The 22,246-nt window shown below is 37.6% G+C and overlaps 1 protein-coding gene and 1 long non-coding RNA gene across 2 annotated transcripts; both read left to right on the top strand.

Moving 5' to 3' along the window:
• The first annotated feature begins 5,091 nt into the window (after positions 1-5,091).
• Positions 5,092-5,877, top strand: LOC121741136. Its single transcript, XR_006037788.1, has 2 exons — positions 5,092-5,275; positions 5,348-5,877. It is a non-coding gene; the product is annotated as an uncharacterized LOC121741136 (long non-coding RNA).
• A 4,410-nt stretch (positions 5,878-10,287) lies between these two features.
• LOC121810532 (bidirectional sugar transporter SWEET17-like) lies at positions 10,288-18,248 on the top strand. Its single transcript, XM_042211292.1, has 7 exons — positions 10,288-10,479; positions 11,076-11,190; positions 11,499-11,535; positions 11,611-11,821; positions 11,932-12,081; positions 16,291-16,410; positions 18,000-18,248. Exons 1-6 carry the CDS (start codon positions 10,288-10,290, stop codon positions 16,369-16,371), a joined length of 786 nt encoding a protein of 261 aa, XP_042067226.1. The 3' UTR covers positions 16,372-16,410; positions 18,000-18,248.
• The last annotated feature ends 3,998 nt before the right edge of the window (positions 18,249-22,246 follow it).

Raw genomic sequence — 22,246 nt, 5'->3', positions numbered from 1 at the left:
AACAAAATGAAGTAGAAACTGTTGAGGTAGAATCAACTGAGAAAGAAACACAAGTCGAAGAAGAGTCAATCACTACACCTACTGATGATGAAGCACTAAAGAAAATTCTAGAGGAGGCACACGATGAACCTCAAAAGAAAAAAGAAGAGGTCATCGAACGTGATGAGCAACTGGACAATACACTGTTCTATCTCCAGTAAGAGAAAGTGCATGTGCCCAACGAGAAGGTGAAGGAATTCACAACTTCGGTAAAATGAGAAGATACACCGGCTGAGAGACCACCTCCATTGATCGATAAGTCTGAGGGGTGTTGCTATGAAGAAAGTGAAACAGAGCTGAAGGAGGGAAGGCCGAGAAGAAAAGCTGCAAGATTCATCTACTGGGTGTAGCTACAACCATGTCCGAAACCGCTTGAGGTGAAGAAACCGCCTAACCCTGGACTGAGTCCCAAAGAGAATAAGAAAATTCAGGGGACGTAAAAGAATCACAAGAAAAAGCGGGGTACCATGGTGGTGATGTGTCCTCAGAAAAATCGGTGGATATAAAGGAGAATAGTTGACTCAGGATCTCCAGTTGATGATCATTTCCATAATGGTGTACCAACTTCTGAACTGATCAAGTTGGAAAGAGACTCAGATCCACTTGATCCAGTCAACTGTGAAAAATGCAACGGGTACTAGAGGATGGATGACTGTGAGAAGACAAGGAAGCTGCTAACTCATGAGTACAGAGGTACAAAGATGATTAATTGGGAAGAGAGTACTACTTCTCAAGTTTTGGTGGAAATCGAATTAGGTCCAATTCAGATAAGCAAGTAGAATAGAAGGGTGAAGAGAGATGGAGCATTCCCCCCTCATTCTCAAATGGCGCCATTGCCGGGGATAATGGCGTTTATCCTACATTTGTTGTGAGACACCTTGGGTGTAAATATTGTTGATAATCTCTTTGTTTCTTTGTTTTGTTTACAGTAGGGAGATAGCTCAGGGCAACAACCGTGAAGAATCAATGTCCTTGTCTATGTGGATCAAGCATTTTCCCTGCTAGTGTGAACCAAGGGAGCTACTGGAGCAAGAGAACACATAGATGGGCAGAGCGTCTCGGGTATTATTTAAGAATTTTAGTTTAAATTTTGTAAATAAGCTTTTTGTTATATTTTGTTTACCCCAGTTGGAAGGCACCGAGTCTAGAAGGCAAACAGAGGAAGGAGAGAGAGCGGCGCCATAGACTGTTCAGGAAGAATCACTTCCAACTCCACCAATCGACTCGTAGGCCAACTATGAAGAAAGTGAGGACGTCATCTCTGTGAGTCCTCTTGAATCAACAACCATCCCTATACTAGTTAATAGTATTGTGAGTTAAGGTTTTGAAAACACACTTTTAGCTTTTCTACTCATCTCACTCAAGTTGAATTTAAGTCGATTTGATTAGCCCGAGTTTCCACTGGATCCACTCACGGGCGTATATAGGCTGACTGGATCAGTTTGACAATCCAACTTGAGTAAGCCACAACAATAAACTAAGAAGATGAAAAGAGAACACTTGAAAGAAAAAAAATGAGTTCTCATTGTCTTAGCCAATGCTTACAACCTTCTGACTTATGCCAAAATCATCCAAAATTCCCTTGAGCCAACTACTCTCCTTTACAGCAGAAGTTAGAGACATAAACTCTGCTTCAGTAGTTGATAGAGCAACTACTCCTTGAAGGCTGCTTTTCCAACTTACTACATAGCCATAAAGGGTGAACAAATAGCCTGATTGGGATCTTTTAGTGTCCAGATTCCCTGCAAAATCAGAGTCACTCCAACCCATCAAAGCATCACCTTCATGTTTACTGCATCCATCAAATAAGATCCTAACATCTGCAGAACCTTTCAAATATCTCATCAACCACTTCAAGGCAGACCAATGCTCATTTCCATAGTTAGACATATACCTGTTGGTCACAGAGATGGCCTGTGCTATGTCTGGCCATGTACTAATCATTGCATACATAGCACTTCCAATAATGTTGGCATAAGGGATTTTCTGCATTTCCCTCTGTAACATCCCAAAATTTTGTGACTTTTATTTAATAAGTTGATTTGGAATTTCAATTATGAAACTTTCGTTTCTATGTGATTAAGTGTTTTGCGTGAAATAAATTTTCGTGGTTAATGTGGAATGATGAGCTTGATGTTTTATATTTTCCAATGTGGGGAAATAATTAATAGGATCATGCATTTATATTTTTTTTGAGCCAATTCATTGGAATTTCGGCCCCTCCACTAAATTTTGGAGGATATTTTATTTGTTTCCTAATTTGCGGAATCCCTTTCTATTCAAATAAATTCCTATGTCTAATTAATTGGGGATGTGAATATTTTTCTCCTACCTTTCTTCCATATCACATGCCCCCTATGCAATTTTTTCCTTGTGGGAATTTAATTAATTGTTGCCTATTTTATGGGAGCCTTTTTCCTATAAATAAATTGCCTAATTTAAATCCTATTCTTTTAATTGGGGATTTAAATAATTTCCTTGTGCAATTCCTTATGGAAATTTTCGGCCCCCACCATTATTTTCATACTCGGAGATTTAATTTATTCTGTTCCCTTGTTTATGAAATATTCACTTTTATTTCCTAAGTTGTGAATATATTCTCTCCAAGTAAATACCAAATAAATTCCTTGCTATTCCTACATGGAATTTTCAAAAATTTCCTCCCCTTCCCACATGCTTATTTTATTCTTTTAATTATGGGATTTATTTAATTATATTTTTCTCCACAATTAATTAATTAATTGATTTTAAACCTAACCCTAATCCTATAAAAACACCTAAACTAAACCCTAGCCCTCATTCTCCCTCAATTTTCGTGCCTCCCTCCTCCCTCTCCACATTCTCTCCAAAAAACTTCTTCCACCATTGTTTCTTGCATCCATTGAAGTTTATTTTCAAGAATCTCCGACGAATCACCTCGTTTCTTGGTTCTACCGATTCGTTTTGTCAAAGAAGGTATATTGGCTTCACTTTTCCTCATTCTTTTCATTTGAACCATGTTCTTGAATCCTACATGCATGTAGTGGGTGTAGGAATCGTAGATCGCAAGTTTAATCGGGGGGAAGTGAGTTTGCTTGAAAACCTTGATAAATATACGTTTTAATTGAATTGTGTGAAGTTTGATTGGAATCTTTGGTGAATGATGTAAGTTTATGTGCAAACATGTTTAAGAGAGTCTTATCAAGCATTATTGTGTGTTATAAGCATGAGAATTGGTGTTTGGATGATTGAGAAGGAAATCCTAATTTAGAAATTGTGTATCTGTTATCTGTGATGTTCGACCAGTAGCTTCTGATGAGTAATTGACCTATAAAACGGCCGAATTTTGATATAAAAATTTTACTGAGTAAACTTCAAGGTGTTACCTGTGTCTCGTGTGAATTTCAGCCCTTTTTATCGAAAAATGAATTTTTAATAAATTTTTGAAGTTGACTGCGCAAATCTGCCAGAAACTCGTGTTCTCGCCATGAATGTTTCGTTTTCTGTTTAACTGACCAAATGACTTCCGATTGATGTGATTCTTGAACTAGATAAAAATTTGAAGTGTCTTCTGAGTCGTGTTAAATTTTCAGCCTTTTTGGATATTGAATGAATTTATGGTAAATTTTTCAAATGAACTGCGCAGTGCTGTCAGAAATGGTATGTTCCGACCAGAGAGTTTAATATGTAATATGACTGACTAAATGACGTGGTTTCGGTGTGAAAATTTTCATGGATGAACTTGAATGTGTCCTCTGTATTGTGACCAAAATTTAGCTTCATATGAGGTCGGGTGAATTTATAGTGATTTTTACAAAACGGTCGCGCAGTTCTGCCAGTTTTCTGCCTTGTTAAAATGACACCTAGTTTCAAGTTTAAAAGTATTATATGATGCATGTATGTCCAAGGAACGTGTTTAAATGTTGAAATCACTTGTGATAAGTTGGAATGTGTTACGTGTGTCTTTACACCTTTGTGACGTATGTTGGGTTGGGGAATTTGAGAAAAACGATGAGAGAGAAAATGATAGGACATGCATAGTAAAATGTTGTTGTGGAAGGCTGACTTGTGTTGTCATTGACAAGGGTGTTGTGTACTCGTGAACTCGAGGATCGAGAGTTGCTATAAGTTGGGTTGTGAATTTGCTAAGCGATCGAGGTGGGCTTTCTTTTCAAACCTCTTTATTTTTCCGAAAATATGATGTGGTGTTATAAGGGTGGTTTAAAGTGTTATGTCATGCCATGATTGTTTTGATGTTGAGATTTTTGCCTGATGCCTAGTTCGTTTGAGCTTGCTCCGTTAGGCTATAGGGCTATGTTGAGATTGTGCTTGATGCCTAGTTTGTGAGTTCGCTCCATTAGGCTAGAGGGCTATGATAAACGAATTCAGGTCTGAGTATGGCCGCAAACCCTATCAGGCTGTGTACACAGAGGGGATCATGAGCCGTCCTTGCTAGTCGGCCGGTCTCGTGGGCGAATAGTGTGGCCACACTTTCGTCGCACTATGATAAGAGGATGTGATTGATTGATTGATGTGGAAAATGAGGAGATAAATTGTCTGGCCAGACTTGGATTTTTTGTGTTCTCGTGATATTTCTTACTATATAAAACTCGAGATCACTGGTATGGATGACATAACTTATTAAAATGTTTTCGGCATGAGCCCATTGAGTACAACAAGTACTCAGCCCTGCATATTCTTTTTCTTATGTGCAGGTTGAGCGAGATGTTGCGGTGGATATTGAGCTGGCTAAAGACCCTAGGATACGTTATGTCGTCATACATAGGCGTGATCCTTGACTCTCCCTGAACCTTATTTATCCGCTGCTATGTTTTAAATTATGTCTTAAGACCTTAATCTTTTCGTGTTGTGTTTGAACATGTATGGCGGTGTTAGGTTTAAACGAGTGTTTACGTTGTCTTTCTGAAAATGATGTTTTCCGAGATTTAAGTTAAATGTTCGTTTTACCTTAGTTTTTTTATATATATAGTTGTATTTCTTAAGTCAAATTTTTCTGGTGCCCTTTATAAAAGTATGTTTCTTTACGTCTTTTAAAAAAAAAGTGACCTTAAACTTCTTTAAACTAAGTTGTTTTTCTTCTTTAAGTCTTAAGTTGTTCTTTTAAACTGTTGTCCATGCATGTCGGTCACGATCGCCGCGTTTGTGATACCCCTGGTATGGGCGGTCGTGACACCCTCACTTCATACTCAGATTTTGGAGCTTGTTCTGTTGTCAACTTGTAATGTTGCCTGATGAGGTTCGTTTCATGCATCTGTTCCATGGCAAAACTGCACTAAAATCCATGAACTAACATCTATTTTTGAGCCAGGTGTGTGTGAAATCCGCCATTTTCAGAAGAAAGAACAAATCAGTTGGACGGACGAACGAATCAAGAAAAGAATGGAAAATTTTGTGGCATTGAGTTGATCAAGCCAAAAATCAAGCGGAGCCAGCAGGAGTTCTGCATTGGAGGATAGAGCTGAAGACCCCACCACCAATTGTGAAGGGCAGGAACGACATTTCAGAGAGGTGGTACCCTAGGGATTAGAGCCCTAAGCCTCTCTATATAATGGAAGCCCGACACAAGAAAAAGGGAGTCCCAGCCGTAGGTAGAAAGGGGGTCTCAAACACACTTAGTTAGATATCTTTAGGAATTCAGCTCTCTTATAGGGCTGAAATCGAAGCTCATTTCACTTCCTCTTCTTGATTCCTTTGCACACACACACTTGGTCCTCGCTTAGTTTATTTTAGTTGGTATTTGGGTGTAGTTTCTGGCATTTTTCAACTTTCGGTTCTGTATTCAGCTTCGAGAAGGGGCGACGAAACAATTTACTACTTTCCCTGTTCGTTTTCTATTTACTTTTGGTTTTGTTGATGTTTTGATGTTTTTGATTTAGTAAATCTGAAGTTATGTTTTCGTTTTCAGCTGCTGTGTTCTGTTTCATGCATGTTACTTCGATCTGTTTTGGTTTTCCTTTTATGTCGCTTGTCTTAGCTCAAAAATGTTTTGTTATCTTTCGATTCAGCCAGATCTGATGTTTTATGTTTGAAAGTTCTTAGGATGTTTAGATCTGATTGTTTATGTTTCGTTTCTTCATGAGTATGGGTTAGTTTTCTCGTTTACGTGGTCGTAGATTAGATCTTAGGAGTAGATTTAATTTTAAGTGTTGTTATGATGTTTCATCTTCCGTAACTTTTCAGATCTGTTCTTTACTCTGCTTTCCATGTTGATTTTGTGAAGAAGATGAAGTTGTTAGAAAGTTTTTACTTTACAATGTTTTTTGCAGGGGTCTGACAGTCTCCGTTTATTCTGTTTGTCCATTTATGGAAAGTTCAGTTAAGTTGATCAAGTAGTCTTAGTTTCGTCTTGCAAGTTGATTAGTTCAATTAATTTCTTATTTTCCAAAGTCCAGGAGTTTAACTTAACCCACCCCCTAGAAGCGTGGCAGCAGCCATCTTCAAGTCGTGTCATGCAAACAAATCGCCAAACGCCTCATCTCTGTGGGATCGATCCTTACTTCCCTATACTAGTTAATAGTATTAGTAGGTTAAGGTTTTGAAAACATACTTTTTAGATCTTCGGTTCTTCATACTCGAGTCGGAGTAAGTCGAGTTGATCAGCCTGAGCTTTTACTGGATCCACTCACCCGTGTATTGCAGGTAGCAGGCATATATAGGCTGGTTGGATCACTTTGACCCATCAACTTGAGCAAGCCACAATGATATACCAAAAAGAATTAGAAGAACAGTGAGTGAAAAATCCAGCATTTCAAATGGCGCTGTTGCCGGGGATGATGGCGTTTACCCTACATTTTTTGTGAGATACCTTGGGTGTAAATATTGTTGATATTTTCTTCGTTCTTTGTTTTTATTTCAATTGAGAGACAGCTCAGGGCAACATTAGTGAAGAATCAATGTCTTTATCTATGTGTATCCAGTGTTTTCCTTGCTGGTGTGAACCAAGGGAACTATTGGAGCAAGGCAACACATAGATGGGCGGAGCGTCTCAGGTATTATTTAAGAATTTTAGTTTAAGCTTTGTAAATAAACTTTTTGTTGTTTTTTGTTTACCCCAGTTCGAAGGCACCAAGTCCATGAGGCAAGTAATAGAAGGAGTGGAGCAAACCACTGTGCAAGATGAATCACCTCCCACCCCACTAACTGACTCGGCTACCAAGTGTGAAGAAAGTGAGGACATCACCTTCGTGAGTCCACTCGAATCAAAAGCCACCCCAGACAAGGATGAAATCAAGGACGAACCCACTATGGTGCGTGATCAGAAAGAGGATCTGGAGATAGGTTCACTCTATGCCCACTCAGTGAACGAGCGAACATCTGCCATTTCCATCACTCAAGGGCAGGAAGCGGTGTACGTGAACCCAGAAGTGCTTGCTATCTTGCCTACCTTTTTGGGAGCTAGTGCTGAGAGCCCAATTGAATTCCTTCGTGAGTTTGACAAAATTTGCAGCGTGCAAACAAGACCAGAGAGGTCAAGTGAGGAGGTTCTCAAGCTGAGAATCATTCCCATCTCTCTGAAAAGCGAAGCACATGTCTAGTTTAGAGGATTGGAACCCAACAACATCAATATATGGACAGATTTCAAAATGGAGTTCCTAAACCAATTTATTCCAGCAGCAAAAACAAATGCACTCCGAAGGGAAATCAGAGAAGTTACCCAAGGGTATGGTGAGAGCTTAAGCAAGTACTGACACAGATACCAAGATCTACTGCATGCATGCCCAAACCATAACCTGATGGAAGTGGAGGTCTACTCAAAGTTCTATGATGGAATGGACGCAAGAAGCAAAGACTTAGTGAACTCATCAAGCGGGGGAAGTTTCTAAAAGCTAAGGCTGAGTAAGGCCAAGGTTGTCCTGGAAAAGCTTCTAAACGCAAAAAGAGAGTACGATGATACAGCAGTGGCCCCATTGCATGAGGAAGTGAAGAGTACTCCCACAGAGGACAAGGACAATCGGCTGAAGAGCTGCATTGACAAACTAGAGGAAAACCGCCAAACCGTGATTGCGTCAAGACAACATCCAGCCGTTCCCATCCAAACCCACATCCAGACTAATCAAGTTAACCACCGCCAGAACACGGGGGAGGTCTGGAGTTCGAATACGAGTTGGAACCCTAGCGGTCAAGCAGAGGTGTGCCAACAGGAATACCCACGCTGTGGAGAATGGATCGGGGCAGAAGAGTACCCACCTTTCCCATACCATACAAAGCCCTATCCAACCTTCACCCAAACACCCTCTTGTAAAATGGGATATCCACACTACCAACCTTACCCTGAATTTCGAAACCATGAGTTCACCCACCGACATACCAACCTGACTACTGCAGCCGTTACCCTTCATTCCCAAGTCATCCTTATCAGGCCTAACCTCCCGAGGCAGGGGATCACTTTCCCACATGGTCGAATGAGGATTGGAAAACTTAAAAACTCCTTATTCCTAAGACCAAACTTATCCTAATCAACATCAATGTCAACCTCAACCTCAACAGAGTTTTGCACTACCCTTGAATGAGAATCGACATGCAGAATCTGCAAGTGGAATGAGTGAGGGGTGGAACGCATCACAGCAAAATATGAGGAGTTGCACGAGGTCAAATGACGCATTGGTGATGGAAATGTAGTGCACTTATGAGGAACAAAAATCCAATATGGATGAAATGATCAAGCAGGTAGCTCTATTAACTGATATGATGAAGAGGATACAAGATGTCAGAGCCAAGTCTGAGGTGAATGAGAACAAGGAAAAAGAAGAAGGTGTAAGCGAAGTAGCGGAAAATGAACCATCTAATGCTGAAAATGAGTCTGGGGCAATGCCAGAGAAACAAAAGGAGATAGAAGCTGTTGAGATAGAATCGGATGAGAAAGAGACGCTAGCCAAAGAAGAGTCGATTACCATACCTCCTGATGATGAAGCATCACAGGAAATTCTAGAGGAAGCACATGATGAACCTCAAGAGGAAGAAGTAGAGGTTATCGAGCGTGATGTGGAACTCGACAATACACTATTCTATCTCCAGCCAGAGAAAGTGCATGTGCCCGACGAGAAGGTGGAGGAATTCACAACTGCGGTGAAAGGAGAAGATGCACCAGCAGAGAGACCACCTCTATTGATTGACAAATCTGATGGGTGTTACTACGAAGAAAGTGAACCAGAGCTGAAGGAAGAGAGGTCAAGAAGGAAAGCTGCAAGATTCATCTACTGGGTGCAGCTACAACCAAGGCCAGAGCCGTTTAAGATGGAAAAACCTTCTGACCCTGGACTGCGTCCCAAGGAAAATAAGAAAGTTCAAGGGACGTACAAGAATCATAAGAAAAACTAGGGTGCCGTGGTGATGTGTCTTGAGAAAAATTGGTGGATGGATAAGAGAAAAGTTGATTTAGGATCTCCAATTGATGACCATGCCCACCATGAGTTGTCAATATCTGAACTGATCAAGTTGGGAAGGAACTCAAAACCAATTGATCAAGTTAATTTTAAAGGTGGCAATGGGAACTAGAGGATGGATGACTATAAGGAGGAAAGGAAGCTGCCGAACCATGTATGTAGAGGTGTAGAGATGATCAACTCGGCAGAAAGTACTACTTCTTAAGTTATGGCGGAAATCGAAACGGGTCAGATTCAGAAGAACAAATGCAAACTTGCAACTCAAGTGATCCACCACATCCTGAGAGCTACAAAGTTTCAGGGGTATCATGCCTTACACTTTTTCTTTGTCTATCCATGTAAAAAGAAAAATGCTAAATAAATCGGCGGTATGGATGAAGGAGAAATTCCATTGTTCCTACTTAGCCTGATCAAGTAATAAACGCTTGTTGGGTAATTCTCGAACTTTACTTGTTCAGCTTAGTTGATCAAGTAGATCCCGAAAAAATTACCCACGACCTTGAATCAATGTTTTTATTTTTACTCCTCGCTTTTTTAAGAAAATTTCCAAAAAAAAAACAAAAAGATGGATTTTTAGAAAACAAAAAAATAATTTCAAAATTCTTGGACATACCTGGTAGGAATTTAAATGAATATTATAAATCCTCGAATTTTGAATTTTGGCGCAGGAAGGCGAATAGGCGCTGACGTCATGGAGATCATTTCACCTTCCTCCATTGATATCTAAACGTACTTTCTCCCGTCTTTTCATAACTCAGTAAAGAAATTAGACTGCCTACTTTCAAGGAAAAAAGGGAGGAAACTTTCGAACCCTAATCTTTTTTCGATCAATTCCTCTACCAATTCTCTGTTCAACCAAGAAAAAATGGGCAAGTCTTCTACATCAAGCCAGCCACAAAAATCTTCCACCAAATGCCGACTTCGGTTGATTCCCACAACTCCCCGACCGGAGGGTACAACGCCTTCGACTGCACAACCAGTACAGATTCCGAATGTGGGTACATCCCGGCTGCCGGAGACGTCAACTGGCAACTTGTACTCTGATATCATTAGAGAGGTGATGGCCAACTTGAGGAATTACGGATTCGCTGCGGAAGAGACTAGCTCCAGTAAGAGTTCGAGCAAAGCTGCAACTCAATCGAGCACCAAGACCAGTCTGACATCGTCAACCTCACTCAGGTTCAGCAACGGTTAGACGTTTGAGGAAATTACATCTGAGGTGATGGTTATGTAGGGTTTATTACACTAACATAGCTGATAATGTGCGAAAAGAATGGTGAATTTGAGTGTGCAGGGGGGCTATAAAGTGTAAAAGCGGCAAGTGCAGGATCAACTTGATCAACTCGGGAAAGGAGTGAAAAATGACCAGAAAAGAAGCCAAGTTGATCAGTTGCATACAAACAGTGAAGCCTACCCAACCGACGAGTTGATAAGTGGAGTTTACCTCATGAAGTGATGAGTCAGAGGAGAGAGAAGAAAAGATGCCATCTCAAGAGCATAAATGTCAAGACTTGATGAGCTTACCCTAGGGAATTGGCCCCAACACCATCCTATAAATATGGAGAGAGTGCACACAAAAGGAGTTCGGCACCATCATCACCTTCAGTCACCTCATTTTCACCTTATTTTTCTTAGCATGGAGTAAGGAGTTAGCAGCAGGAGTCGCCGTTTCCACCTCTGTTTTCATCTCTTCTTCCTCGTCAAGGAAGGAGGAACCTGGATCTGCGTAGAAGTCTTCGTTGTTGGAGTTTTTGTTGCACCCCGAGGGGTTAAAACAATTTCTATTATGTTTTTAGTTCATCATTTCCGTAGCTTAGTTGTTTTTATTGTTTTTCTTCGAATTGCTACTCTAGTTTCCTTTCTATCGTTAATCGCTCTTGAAATCCTTGTTTGGAATTTTGTTTTAGTTAAGTTTACCGAAGATCGTTTATGAAAAGGAGTTTTTAGTTCAAGTTGTGGTGGATCTTGTGTTTTCTGTTTTGATTGCTTTCGTTTGCTTTAGTTCCGCCTTGTTTATGTTTCTCGTAGGTAGATTTACATTTCGTCATTTCGTTTGTTTTTGTTTTCTTTCCTCAGGTAACATCTCCGCATTTCTAATACTGCTTTCGCCAATGTAAGTTCAATTTTCAATCTCGTAACATCAATTGGAATATCTTCAATTGAGGATTCCGATTTGTATTTTTTGCAGAGGAACATTCGCGAGGATAGTTAAAAAGCGATCGACGGAAGATTTCTCGAGCTTCCCATACATATGTATGGTGTTGAATGCATCGCTGTGGACTTACTACGGAATCATCAAACCAGATGCGTTGCTCGTAGCTACAGTCAATGGATCTGGCATCATTATATCCACCGTCTACCTCTTTCTCTATCTCGCATTTGCTCCTGCTAAGATCAGGGTAAATTCAATGTTGTTATTTGATGTTTGGATATTTTAGCTCTGCACACCAAATGTTTGATCAAATGCTTACTGAAACAAAAATTTACAATATCAATGAGTGGTTTTCAGGCGAGGACGGCGGTGATGGATGTAGGGTTTGTGGTGGTGGCGATTTGGGTGAGTAGGTTTGAATTGGAGGGAGAATCAAGCATCAATTTCACTGGGTTTCTGTGTGCGTGTTTCAACATTCTTCGATACGCTTCGCCTTTGTCTATCATGGTATGAAATTAGCTACTGTTATACTCATTTTTCATGATCAAGTAAAAATAGTCTATACTTATTTTATGTACTCCATTAGTGTGCAATCAAAGATAAATATTTTATTCCTTCATTTTTTTTAATCTAACGTGATCGAGACATAAGATAAGGACAAATGTGATTGTGTAGTGCTGACAGAGATGAACTTTAGAAAATTAGTTTATAGAGTTTAAAAGTAAGACTTTGCTTTCTCGCTTGCTTTTTCTATGCGAATTTTTTTTGTTTTGTAATTTCTATATCTTTTAAAAATAGACCACATTTATTATTTTGGAATCTATACATATATAAAAGGGGAGTTTTGGGACATTTTTTTAAAATTTGTGAATTCTGGGTATAGATTTAAATATTTATAAATATATGGTGTAAAATGCAAATGTTGATGGGAATTTAGTTTTCTAATAATGATGATAATTTATTTATTGTGAGAATGCATGAGCGTTACATATGAGTGTCCTTCATGTTCATAGGCAGTTACGGTGAAAAATCCTTCCGATTTTGACCAAATAATATACTAATACCACTACTAAAATGAATTTAGACAGTAACTACAATCAAATCACAAATTAATGAGCCAGCTATTTTATATGTGACGTAGTTGCATGAGCCGTTACATGTACAGTGTCCATTTGAATTCGAATTAAATTTCTTATCATAAATGGAGGAAATTGAAAGGTTTTAGAATAGCCCCTCAATTCATTTGTTTGGACTATAAATATATGATAGTTGGATAGTTTACAATTCATCCACTAGCTGCTTTATTTTCTGCATAAATTTTGCTTGGTTTAGGTATTCTTCTAAATTTTCAATGATATTATTTTTGTTTTTAATATATATTTATACGTTGCTAATTATGGCATAAGTTCATGTTCCCATCAAACAATTTTCTAATTTAGCATCAAATTTAAATATATGTATTTATACTATTGTTATTTTTTGTTTAAAGTTCTTATATAGATGGGGGCAATCTGACCGGAGAAGATGACGCCGACAAGGGGCGATGAAGTGTTGTTGTGCTTTTAGATTTCGTATGATGAATTTTTGTTACATATTTTTATGTTTTTAGATTTCGTATGATGATATTGTTTATCATTTCATAAAATTATTTCACTATGTAAAATAAGTTGAGGAAAATAGAATGGAATATGAAAATTGGGTATGTATATAATATTTTTATTAGCATTAAATTAGCCATTCAAATTTGGTCGACTAATATGGGAAATGGCCATATTATACTGCAATCAATTTGGTAGCTGAAGAATCAAATCATGTAATTTTGATTTAATTAATCATCATAAACGATTGATGAATTATATCTTCCTATAAATCTGATCAAATTAGTGTACGATTGTAATTTCTAATTTAACCGTTAGAATTTAAGTGAATCAATTCCTATATAGAATTCTAATTAAATCGGTTAGCTACTTTTAATAAAAAGAAACGCTCCTATTAAATATTTTAAATAACCATTTAATGAAAATAGCTTAGAATTTATCCTCTTGTCTATAAATATTAAACTCCATCAAATCATACACATTACAGAAAACATGGAAATGAAAGAAAGAGAGAAACAATTCCTTTGAAATTGGCGTAGCACCACTAGAAATGAAAGAAAGAGAAACAATTCCTTTGAAATTGGCGTAGCACCACTAGAGTTCAAGGAAGCTTTCTTCTCCTTCCATAATCGCTTTCGGTATAAAAGTTTTCGATCCTATTATGTTTTATGATTAATTACGTGAAATATATGTGGTTCAAAGATCCTACATTATCAATATTCAATTATATTTTTCTTGAATACATTTATAATCAATAATTTCTTACATCTATAAGTGTGACTGAATAATTTTGATTAACCCTCATTGTTTACATAATTGTAGGAATTATATACACTATGTGAATTATGGCATTAGAGGCAATTGTTTATGCATAAAACTAAAGTCATTTCATGTAAGTATGAGATTTGTAGTTTATTTCGAGAACTGATATTTAGTTGTCAACATTTCCTTCTTTTAAATTATATCTAAAAGCTAAAAATATTACGCCTTCTGAGATAATGAAATTCAATGAAGAAGAAGATGTGACATTGCGTTTTTGTTTGGTTAAGATTTCTTTTAAGTTTGTGCTTAGAGTTTTGAGTGTTCGGCTTGGTTTGGAAATAAATTTTATGCATAATTGTGCAAGCAATATATCTTTTTTTCTAAATGCGAGAGACATTGTGTGAATATTTTGAAATTTGTAATTTGTATCTACTTGCTTAATTAATTCCAACCGTTCTCTTTCATAATTTCCAAAATAAATAATTACACAAGTTATGTAACTGAAGAAATCTTTTAAATAAATTTACTATCACTTCTAATATTTAACGTTTGATATTTCATTAGCCATTTATGTTATTTGATTTAAAAACCTTTTCATTTTAATGCTTGGATGAATGCAAACAATATTTTTTTTGTTTCTTGATATGAGCATATAAACAGATTTCCAGACAAGATTCAGGTAAAAAATCTCCACTATCAGTAACGATTATGAAGTAGGCCGACCCAGTGTAAGATATCGAATACAGATCTAAAACCCTCAAAATAGAATAAGTGATCAACAAAGTAAAATTCAACTGGGACGGAGGGAGAATTTTATTGATCTTTGGTTCATTTGTTGGTCATGATGAGTATATTTTGAATAAGTGATCAACAAAGTAAAATTGAACTGGGGCGGCGGAGGGAGAAATTTATCGATATTTGACTCATTTGTTGGTCATGATGAGTATATTTTAAAGTTAAGGGTTTATGATTTAGGTTTCAAGGTTTGGGTTTTTAGTGTATAGGGTCATTATATTGCAATGAAATAAAGCTCGACTAGGAAGTGTCTCACCAGTGCAATATTAAATTATTGCAACGTAAACTTGCTCATGTAGTTATAACTCAACGGTTAATTCATATTTTCACAGAATTAAAATGCTTTTTAATTTTAAGTATGATATTTAAATGTCAAGACAGTTTATTAAAATGTCAACACAAATATGTGTTGAAATTTTAATGTGATCGTATTGACATTTTTAAGAAAAGTTAGCATTTAAACGCATTCTTGTGGCCATGTGGGATTAATGTGATTGAAAAAATATAATCCAAAGTAAAAGGATGTCGAATATTCTTTTATTTATCATTTCACAAATTTTATTTCGCATAAAGAAATAAATATGAAGAAATTAAAATGACTCGTGCATCGCATGGGCGTGATACTAGTTTTTTTTAAAAGTAGACTGATTTTATTTAATTTTTTTTCTCTAGTGAAATGAATTTAATTCTCCACATGCTCCAATCACTTTTTCTTTCTATCTCGTAAAATGATTTTATTTTACTAATTGTGCATTAAAACCCGTGTCATTTCAAATATTGTCTATTTTTAGGGACGGATGGAGTATGAGAATATCTATTTTTGAACTTGATCATTTTCATTTTCGAATACCTAACTTTTCTCAGTTACTTTCTTAGATGTCAACAGAAATTTCCATGTATCACTGTAGGATAATAATACTCCTACTCTGGAATATATTATAGTACCAAACTAGTTTTAAACACTAAACGTTAAACACGCCATTATAAAATAGCATGAATTTCATTACAATTTTATTTGTAGATTATTATAGAGAATTCAGAGATTTAAAAACAATAACGTCATAACAATAACGTCATCTGACGTAATTTAAAAATTATGAGTTTATTATAACTTTGTTATTAGTTCATTATAATGAACTTCATATTACTCTCTCCATCCCACAAGATTATGCACTCTTTCCTTTTTAGTTCGTCCCACAAGAATATGCGCTTTCTAATTTTGGAAACTCTCTTTTCTCTAATGAGGTGAGACTCATTCTCCACTAACAATATTTTAATTACTTTTTATCTCTACCTATCTCCTTACTTTTCCAATTTTACATTAAAATCCCTAACGAACTCAAAGTGCATATTCTTTGGAGACAGAAGGAGTATCTTGTAGTGAGTTGTTCGATATTTAGCGTTTAAGATTAGTTTGGTATTGATCACAGTCCGACTACTTATTTCCTTTTGAAAAAAATTGAATAACATTAACATAATAATAAAATCAAATGGAGTATACATAAATAAGGGATAGATCTGATTTTGCAATAAAACTCCAATATATTTATTTGTTTTTCAGAGACAAGTGGTGATAACAAAGAGTGAGGAATACATGCCACTCTTGCTTTCAATTTGCCTATGTGCCAATGGACTGACCTAGGCTACTTACGCGATGCTAGTTCGTGACATTTTTCTCCTTGTAAGTCTCCTATTTGCTTTACTTTATTTTACATTGCCATCTCAAATTACATTTGTTCCGGTTACGTGCTTCCAAAAAACTTAGATTATCCCACCTTCATTACTTATCGATTAATCATAATCTCTGACCGTAACTGTTTTTATCCTAAATCTATGTTTCCAATTTAGAATCTTAAATTTTTAAAATTTTTGAGACGGAGTGATGAATCACTTGACCCAAATCATAGAGATTCTAAATGTAGTTTTATATTGAAAAATACAGTGATTTAGAGGCATTATAATTTTACCATAATAGGAATTCAAATATAATTTTATACTCCCTTCCCCATTAATTGGCTATTTTTGTCATTTTCGTTGTATTAATTTCATAATGTCAATTAATCAACGAGAATAAGAAATATCATTCAGCTGACTTTATAAATCTGAAATGCATATAACAAAATTTATTAGATAACTATACATAAACATAAAACAAAAGTAAGTTTAGAATTAATAGTAACTCATGTTCATTACAAAACTTTTAAATCTCTACTACAAAGGCAACAAACGAAACACATTTTTTAACAACTAAGTCACAACATATACAGTTGAATCATATTGTCTACATTATAAAATTTAAAAATCATGAAAATAATTTTAATTTCACTTATAATAATAATAATAATAATAATAATAATAATAATAATAATAATAATAACAATCATGATGATGATGATGATGATGATGTGTCGAATTATTGGAATAAATTAGATTGGAAAAATATGGGAATTATATTAGTATGGAAAATTTTGAGAAGTTATCTTAATATTTAGTATTTTTTGACATTATAAAAGTATCAATTTAAACAAAGAATTTAACTATGAATAATTAGTCAATTGTTTGAAAGTATATTTGCCTGGTGGGACATGTATTAATAATCCTAAATAATTAGCAATGATTAGAATAGTATTTGTCAAAAACATAAAATACTTTTTCCGTCCATGAAAAATAGTCTCATTTTTTCATTTTGGGATGTCGTTATGGTCCCATTTCAAAAATGGAAACTCTCATACTTTATTCAAATTTTCTCCTTCTCTCTTTCACTTTGTTTCCCTCTTCTCATACTTTATCAACTTTTTCTCTATTTCCCTGTTACTTTGTCAATTTATCATTAAAACTCGTGTCATCCTCAAATGGAACTATTTCTTGTGGATGAAAGGACTATAAATTATGAATGAAAATAAGGGCATTACAGCATAAAGACATTTTTGTAAAAAAACATTTTCCAAATACAAATTACAGCGAAAACACTCATTAATTATTGCTAGATTATGTAATACGCGACATAAATCACGTTTTTTCAATGTTGATATTTTTTTAAAATGAAAACTTTAAGTTGAGGATTTTTTCAGTTTGAAAAATACAAAATTTTGGATACCAATTGTGATTTACCCATTGATTATTAGCACATAACAAAAATACTTGAGATAGGCTCTTTATCTTCACATTTTTTTTACATCGGCGTAGTAGCACATATAATATCATACCTTCTCTGTATGCAAATTTTGATTAGAAAGAAAATATAGCATAATGTGTTGTACATAAATGAAGGTACCGCATAGCATGGGGTTTTTACTTGGAGTATCACAGTTAGTACTCTATACTATCAATGTATAGAAAAGCAAAGTCATCAAATAATGCAATTGGAATTGGTGATTTGGAAGAGACATGTGAACATCACCAACAACTCCTTGTTCCACATCAACATTGATTATTCTTGTGTGCTAAAATTTCATATTGTCCAAATATGGAGCAACTAATTTCACTACTGAACTTTTTATATTTAGTGCAATGTTTACAGTGTATTTTTTATTTCTACTATAAAATATAGTTTTTACGTTAATAAACCCATATTTATTGCTAGATCTAGATGTTCAAATGAGCATCTATATTTAAAGTAAGAATGAACAACCATTGTTTGAATCTCATAAGCATTAAAAATTCATTTAATATAACTATAATAAATACAATGCCTTTATATGTTATCTGCAATAGTGTAAGTGTTTTTTGTTTTAATGGATAATTTTTTAAATGGGTACTAAACTATCATAATCGTATTAAATTGGTTACTAAATTTTAATTTATTTCAAATTAGTTACTAAACTTTATAATCATTTAAGGTTTAGTTCTATTTTTTTTACTTAAAACTATTCCATGTGGCAACTAAAATGCCACATTGATTTTCCTTTTAACCACACCTATATTATAATATTTTCATTAAGCATGCTTAACCGGTTCTTCGGTTCTCGGGTACCCGGAACCGGAACCGGAACCGGAACCGATCGGGTAATTGAGGAACCGGGAACCGGAAAACCGGTTTCGGTTCCGGTACCGGTTCTTATGTTTTCATAAATTTCGGTTCCGGTTCTACCCGGAACCGAATAATATATCCATTTTATATTTTAAATTTTAGATTTTATTTAAATATAATTTAATATACTAAACTAAGGATATTTCATTTGTTTTATAATTCTTAAATATTTTTGATATCCTATTAGCAAAAGTTTACCTTTGCAAAATGACTATTTTTTTCTTTTTGTGATCTATCTTCAATCTTTCGCACCAAATTATTAGATCTAAGTGTAAAAATCATGGATTAAATATGTCCGGTCAATGGATTTTGACCAAATAATAAATGTGACGAGACATTTAATTTTGTGAAATTAAATGACATAGCGTCGATCTACATTTTACATAGGTAAATGTAGTATATTCACTTTCTCAAATCCGATTTCCGGTGAGTGAGAAATAGTGGATTAAAGTTGGGCATAATTAGCTTTTAATTAAAGCTTGGAGATGGAGCTTAGGGAATAATTAACTAGTGTTAATTATCCCACATTGGAGGATTAACACATCTTTAATGTGTATAAATTAAGTGACTTTATGTTACTTAATAATTATAGTGGACCAAGATGGGTGAAAGAGCCCACACGCGCGCACACGCGCGCGCCGCCGCCGCCCGCCCGCCCGAGCCCGAGCCCGTGCCCGTGCCCGTGCCCGTGCCCGTGCACGTGCTCGTGGTCGCGGGCCGCGGGCCTCGGGCCCGGGCCCGAGCCCGATCCCGATCCCGATCCCGATCCCGATCCCGATCCCGATCCCGATCTCGATCTCGATCTCGATCTCGGACTTGGACTTGGACTTGGACTTGGACTTGGACTTGGATCTTGGCAATTGGTCTTTGGGTGGTCTTTGGGCTTGGTGCTTGGCCCAAACTATTCTTTTTGGACCACCGCCGAGTCAGCAATCCAAGTGGCTTGACACGTCGTCAAGCGAGGCACAGTCACGGTTGCCACGTGAGAAATCCACACGCTCCACACACGGATGGCACACTCCTGCCACACGTCTGTAACCGACGTCGGTTACGAATTGCCATGATGACAGCCATCATGGCTGTTGACCCCCTGCAGTGGACTGAGCCTATAAATAGGCCAGCCATTCCATGCATCACTACACAATTCAAAAAGCATTCTGCATCATAAGCTCTCTCCCTCTCCCTGCATAGTTTTTTTTTCTGTCGAAGCTCTGCCCTCTCCTCCATCCAGTTCGCCGGAGCTCTGTTGATTGCGGTGCTGCATCAATAGAGACGTAGCCGTTTTACCTTTGGGGACGACACGCCAAACCGAAGAGCACTACCGGGGCGTATCTCGTCTTGCGGGAAGAGGCCTCCTCGACTCGGCTAATCACACTGGTTTAGTAGTTTCGTTTATACGTTGTATTTTTAAGTTCAGTTCTTCCTTTCCTTTCTTTTGGGTTGTATTACGCCCGGTAGTTATCTTTGTAATCCCAGAAACTAACAATCGCAAGACGAGATAGCTTGCCTTTGAAGGAATTTGAACTTCTAAACTGAACTAAAACTTCCGAAACATTAACACCTTTTGCTGGAGATGTCGACGGAATCCAACACTGCTGCTGCCAACGCCACCGCCGCCATTCCCTCCACCATGGCGACCACTGGACCGGTCAACACTTCATCGATTCCCTCGATGATGCCAACTCCTGGCTTCCCAGCCGCTTCATCCACCGTCCCTTGGGTTTGGGACAACCCCTTCGGGGCGTCCACTGGTTCCACCTTTGGTGGTTCGGTTGGTTCCACTTTTAGTGGTTCCTTCGGATCCTTTAATGGATCGAGTGTTGGTGCCTTCGGGCTCAATACTAGTGTTGGATCTTTCGGGATCAACACGAATGCTGGGGCCTTCGGGTCTCATGCGGGTGCTAGTCCCTTCGGGGCTGGTACGACCATGGCGGGCTCTATGCCCAACATGAATGGTGGGGGCTCTATGCCCAACCAAGTTGTTGGCTCCTTCGGGGGCAACGGAATTGGTTCCTTCCAAGGACCAACTGCGGCACCTTTGGCACCAAGAATGATGCCACCTGCCGAGAAGCCACCAAAGTTTGGAGGATCTGACTTCAAGCGGTGGTACCAGAAGATGTTGTTCTACTTGACAACATTGGGCGTCGCCAACTTCCTCACGGAGAACGAGCCGCCCGCGCCAAGCGACCAAGAGACTAGGCTCGAAGTCATGGCGGACTATGAAGCTTGGAGAAAAGGGGATTATCTATGTAAAAACTTTATTTTAAGTGCATTAGATGATAGCCTCTATAATGTATACTCCAATGTAACCACATCTAAACAAATGTGGGAAAGCCTAGAGAAGAAATATAGCATAGACAATGCTGCAGGGACTGAACAGGTTGTAGCATCCAAATTTATGGACTACAAGATGGTCGACTCTCGACCCATCATGGAGCAAGTCCAAGAGCTCCAAATGATCATCCACTCCTTAGTGGCTGAAGGGATGACCTTGCCCGATAAGTTCCTAAGGTGCACGATCATTGACAAGCTCCCTCCAAGTTGGAAGGACTTCAAGAGTTATCTCAAGCACAAGCGAAAGCAGATGACCCTTGAAGACTTGATCGTGAAGTTGCGCATTGAGGCCGACGTGCGCAAAAGTGATCAAAAGGCTAAGGGCTTCACCCCAAATGAAGCCAAAGCCAACCTGTTGGAGCGGGGCGGTCCCTCCAACAAACGCCCTCGCCCAAACCGTCCAAATGACAAAGGGAAGGGAAAGCAGCCTTCAAGGAAGTTTGAAGGCGACTGCTACAAATGTGGCAAACCGGGCCACTTTGCCAAAGACTGCCGCAGTAAGAAGAAGAAGCCGGCAGCCCACGTCGTTGAGAAGGAGTTCAAGGACTGGGATGAGAACGACCTCATTGCAGTGGTCACTGAAGAGGTTAACCTTGTTGATAACAAGGGAGGCTGGTACATCGACACCGGCGCTACTGCTCATGTTTGCTCCGACAGGAGCAAGTTTGCCTCCTACACTGCTGTTGAAGGGAGGAAGATCAACATGGGGAATCAAGCATCGTCCGAAGTCCTCGGCGTTGGCAACGTGATTCTCATGATGACGTCTGGCCTAACTATCACTTTGAAGGATGTGCTGCATGTCCCGGACATCCGCAAGAACCTAGTGTCAGGATCAATACTAGTTAATAAAGGGTTTAAACTTGTATTTGAGTCCGATAGGTTTGTCTTGTATAAGTTTGGAAAATCCATCGGAAAAGGTTATGTAACCGATGGGCTTTTCAAGCTTAGTGTAGCAACTCGAAGTGTTGCGAAGCCATTGGCCAATAAGAATAAAGCATCTACTTCCTCTTATTTGATTGAGTCTTCAAATTTGTGGCATTGTAGATTGGGACATGTAAATTCAAAAGCCATTAAAAGATTAGTAAATTTAGATTTACTAAAGGCTAATGAATTGGATATCCAAGATAAATGTGAAATTTGTCTTGAAGCAAAA

Source organism: Salvia splendens, chromosome 7 (genome assembly GCF_004379255.2).
Source record: "Salvia splendens isolate huo1 chromosome 7, SspV2, whole genome shotgun sequence".
Taxonomy (NCBI): Eukaryota; Viridiplantae; Streptophyta; class Magnoliopsida; order Lamiales; family Lamiaceae; genus Salvia; species Salvia splendens.
The sequence above is the reverse complement of the archived record's forward strand: the minus strand, read 5'-3'. Positions and strand labels throughout refer to the sequence as shown.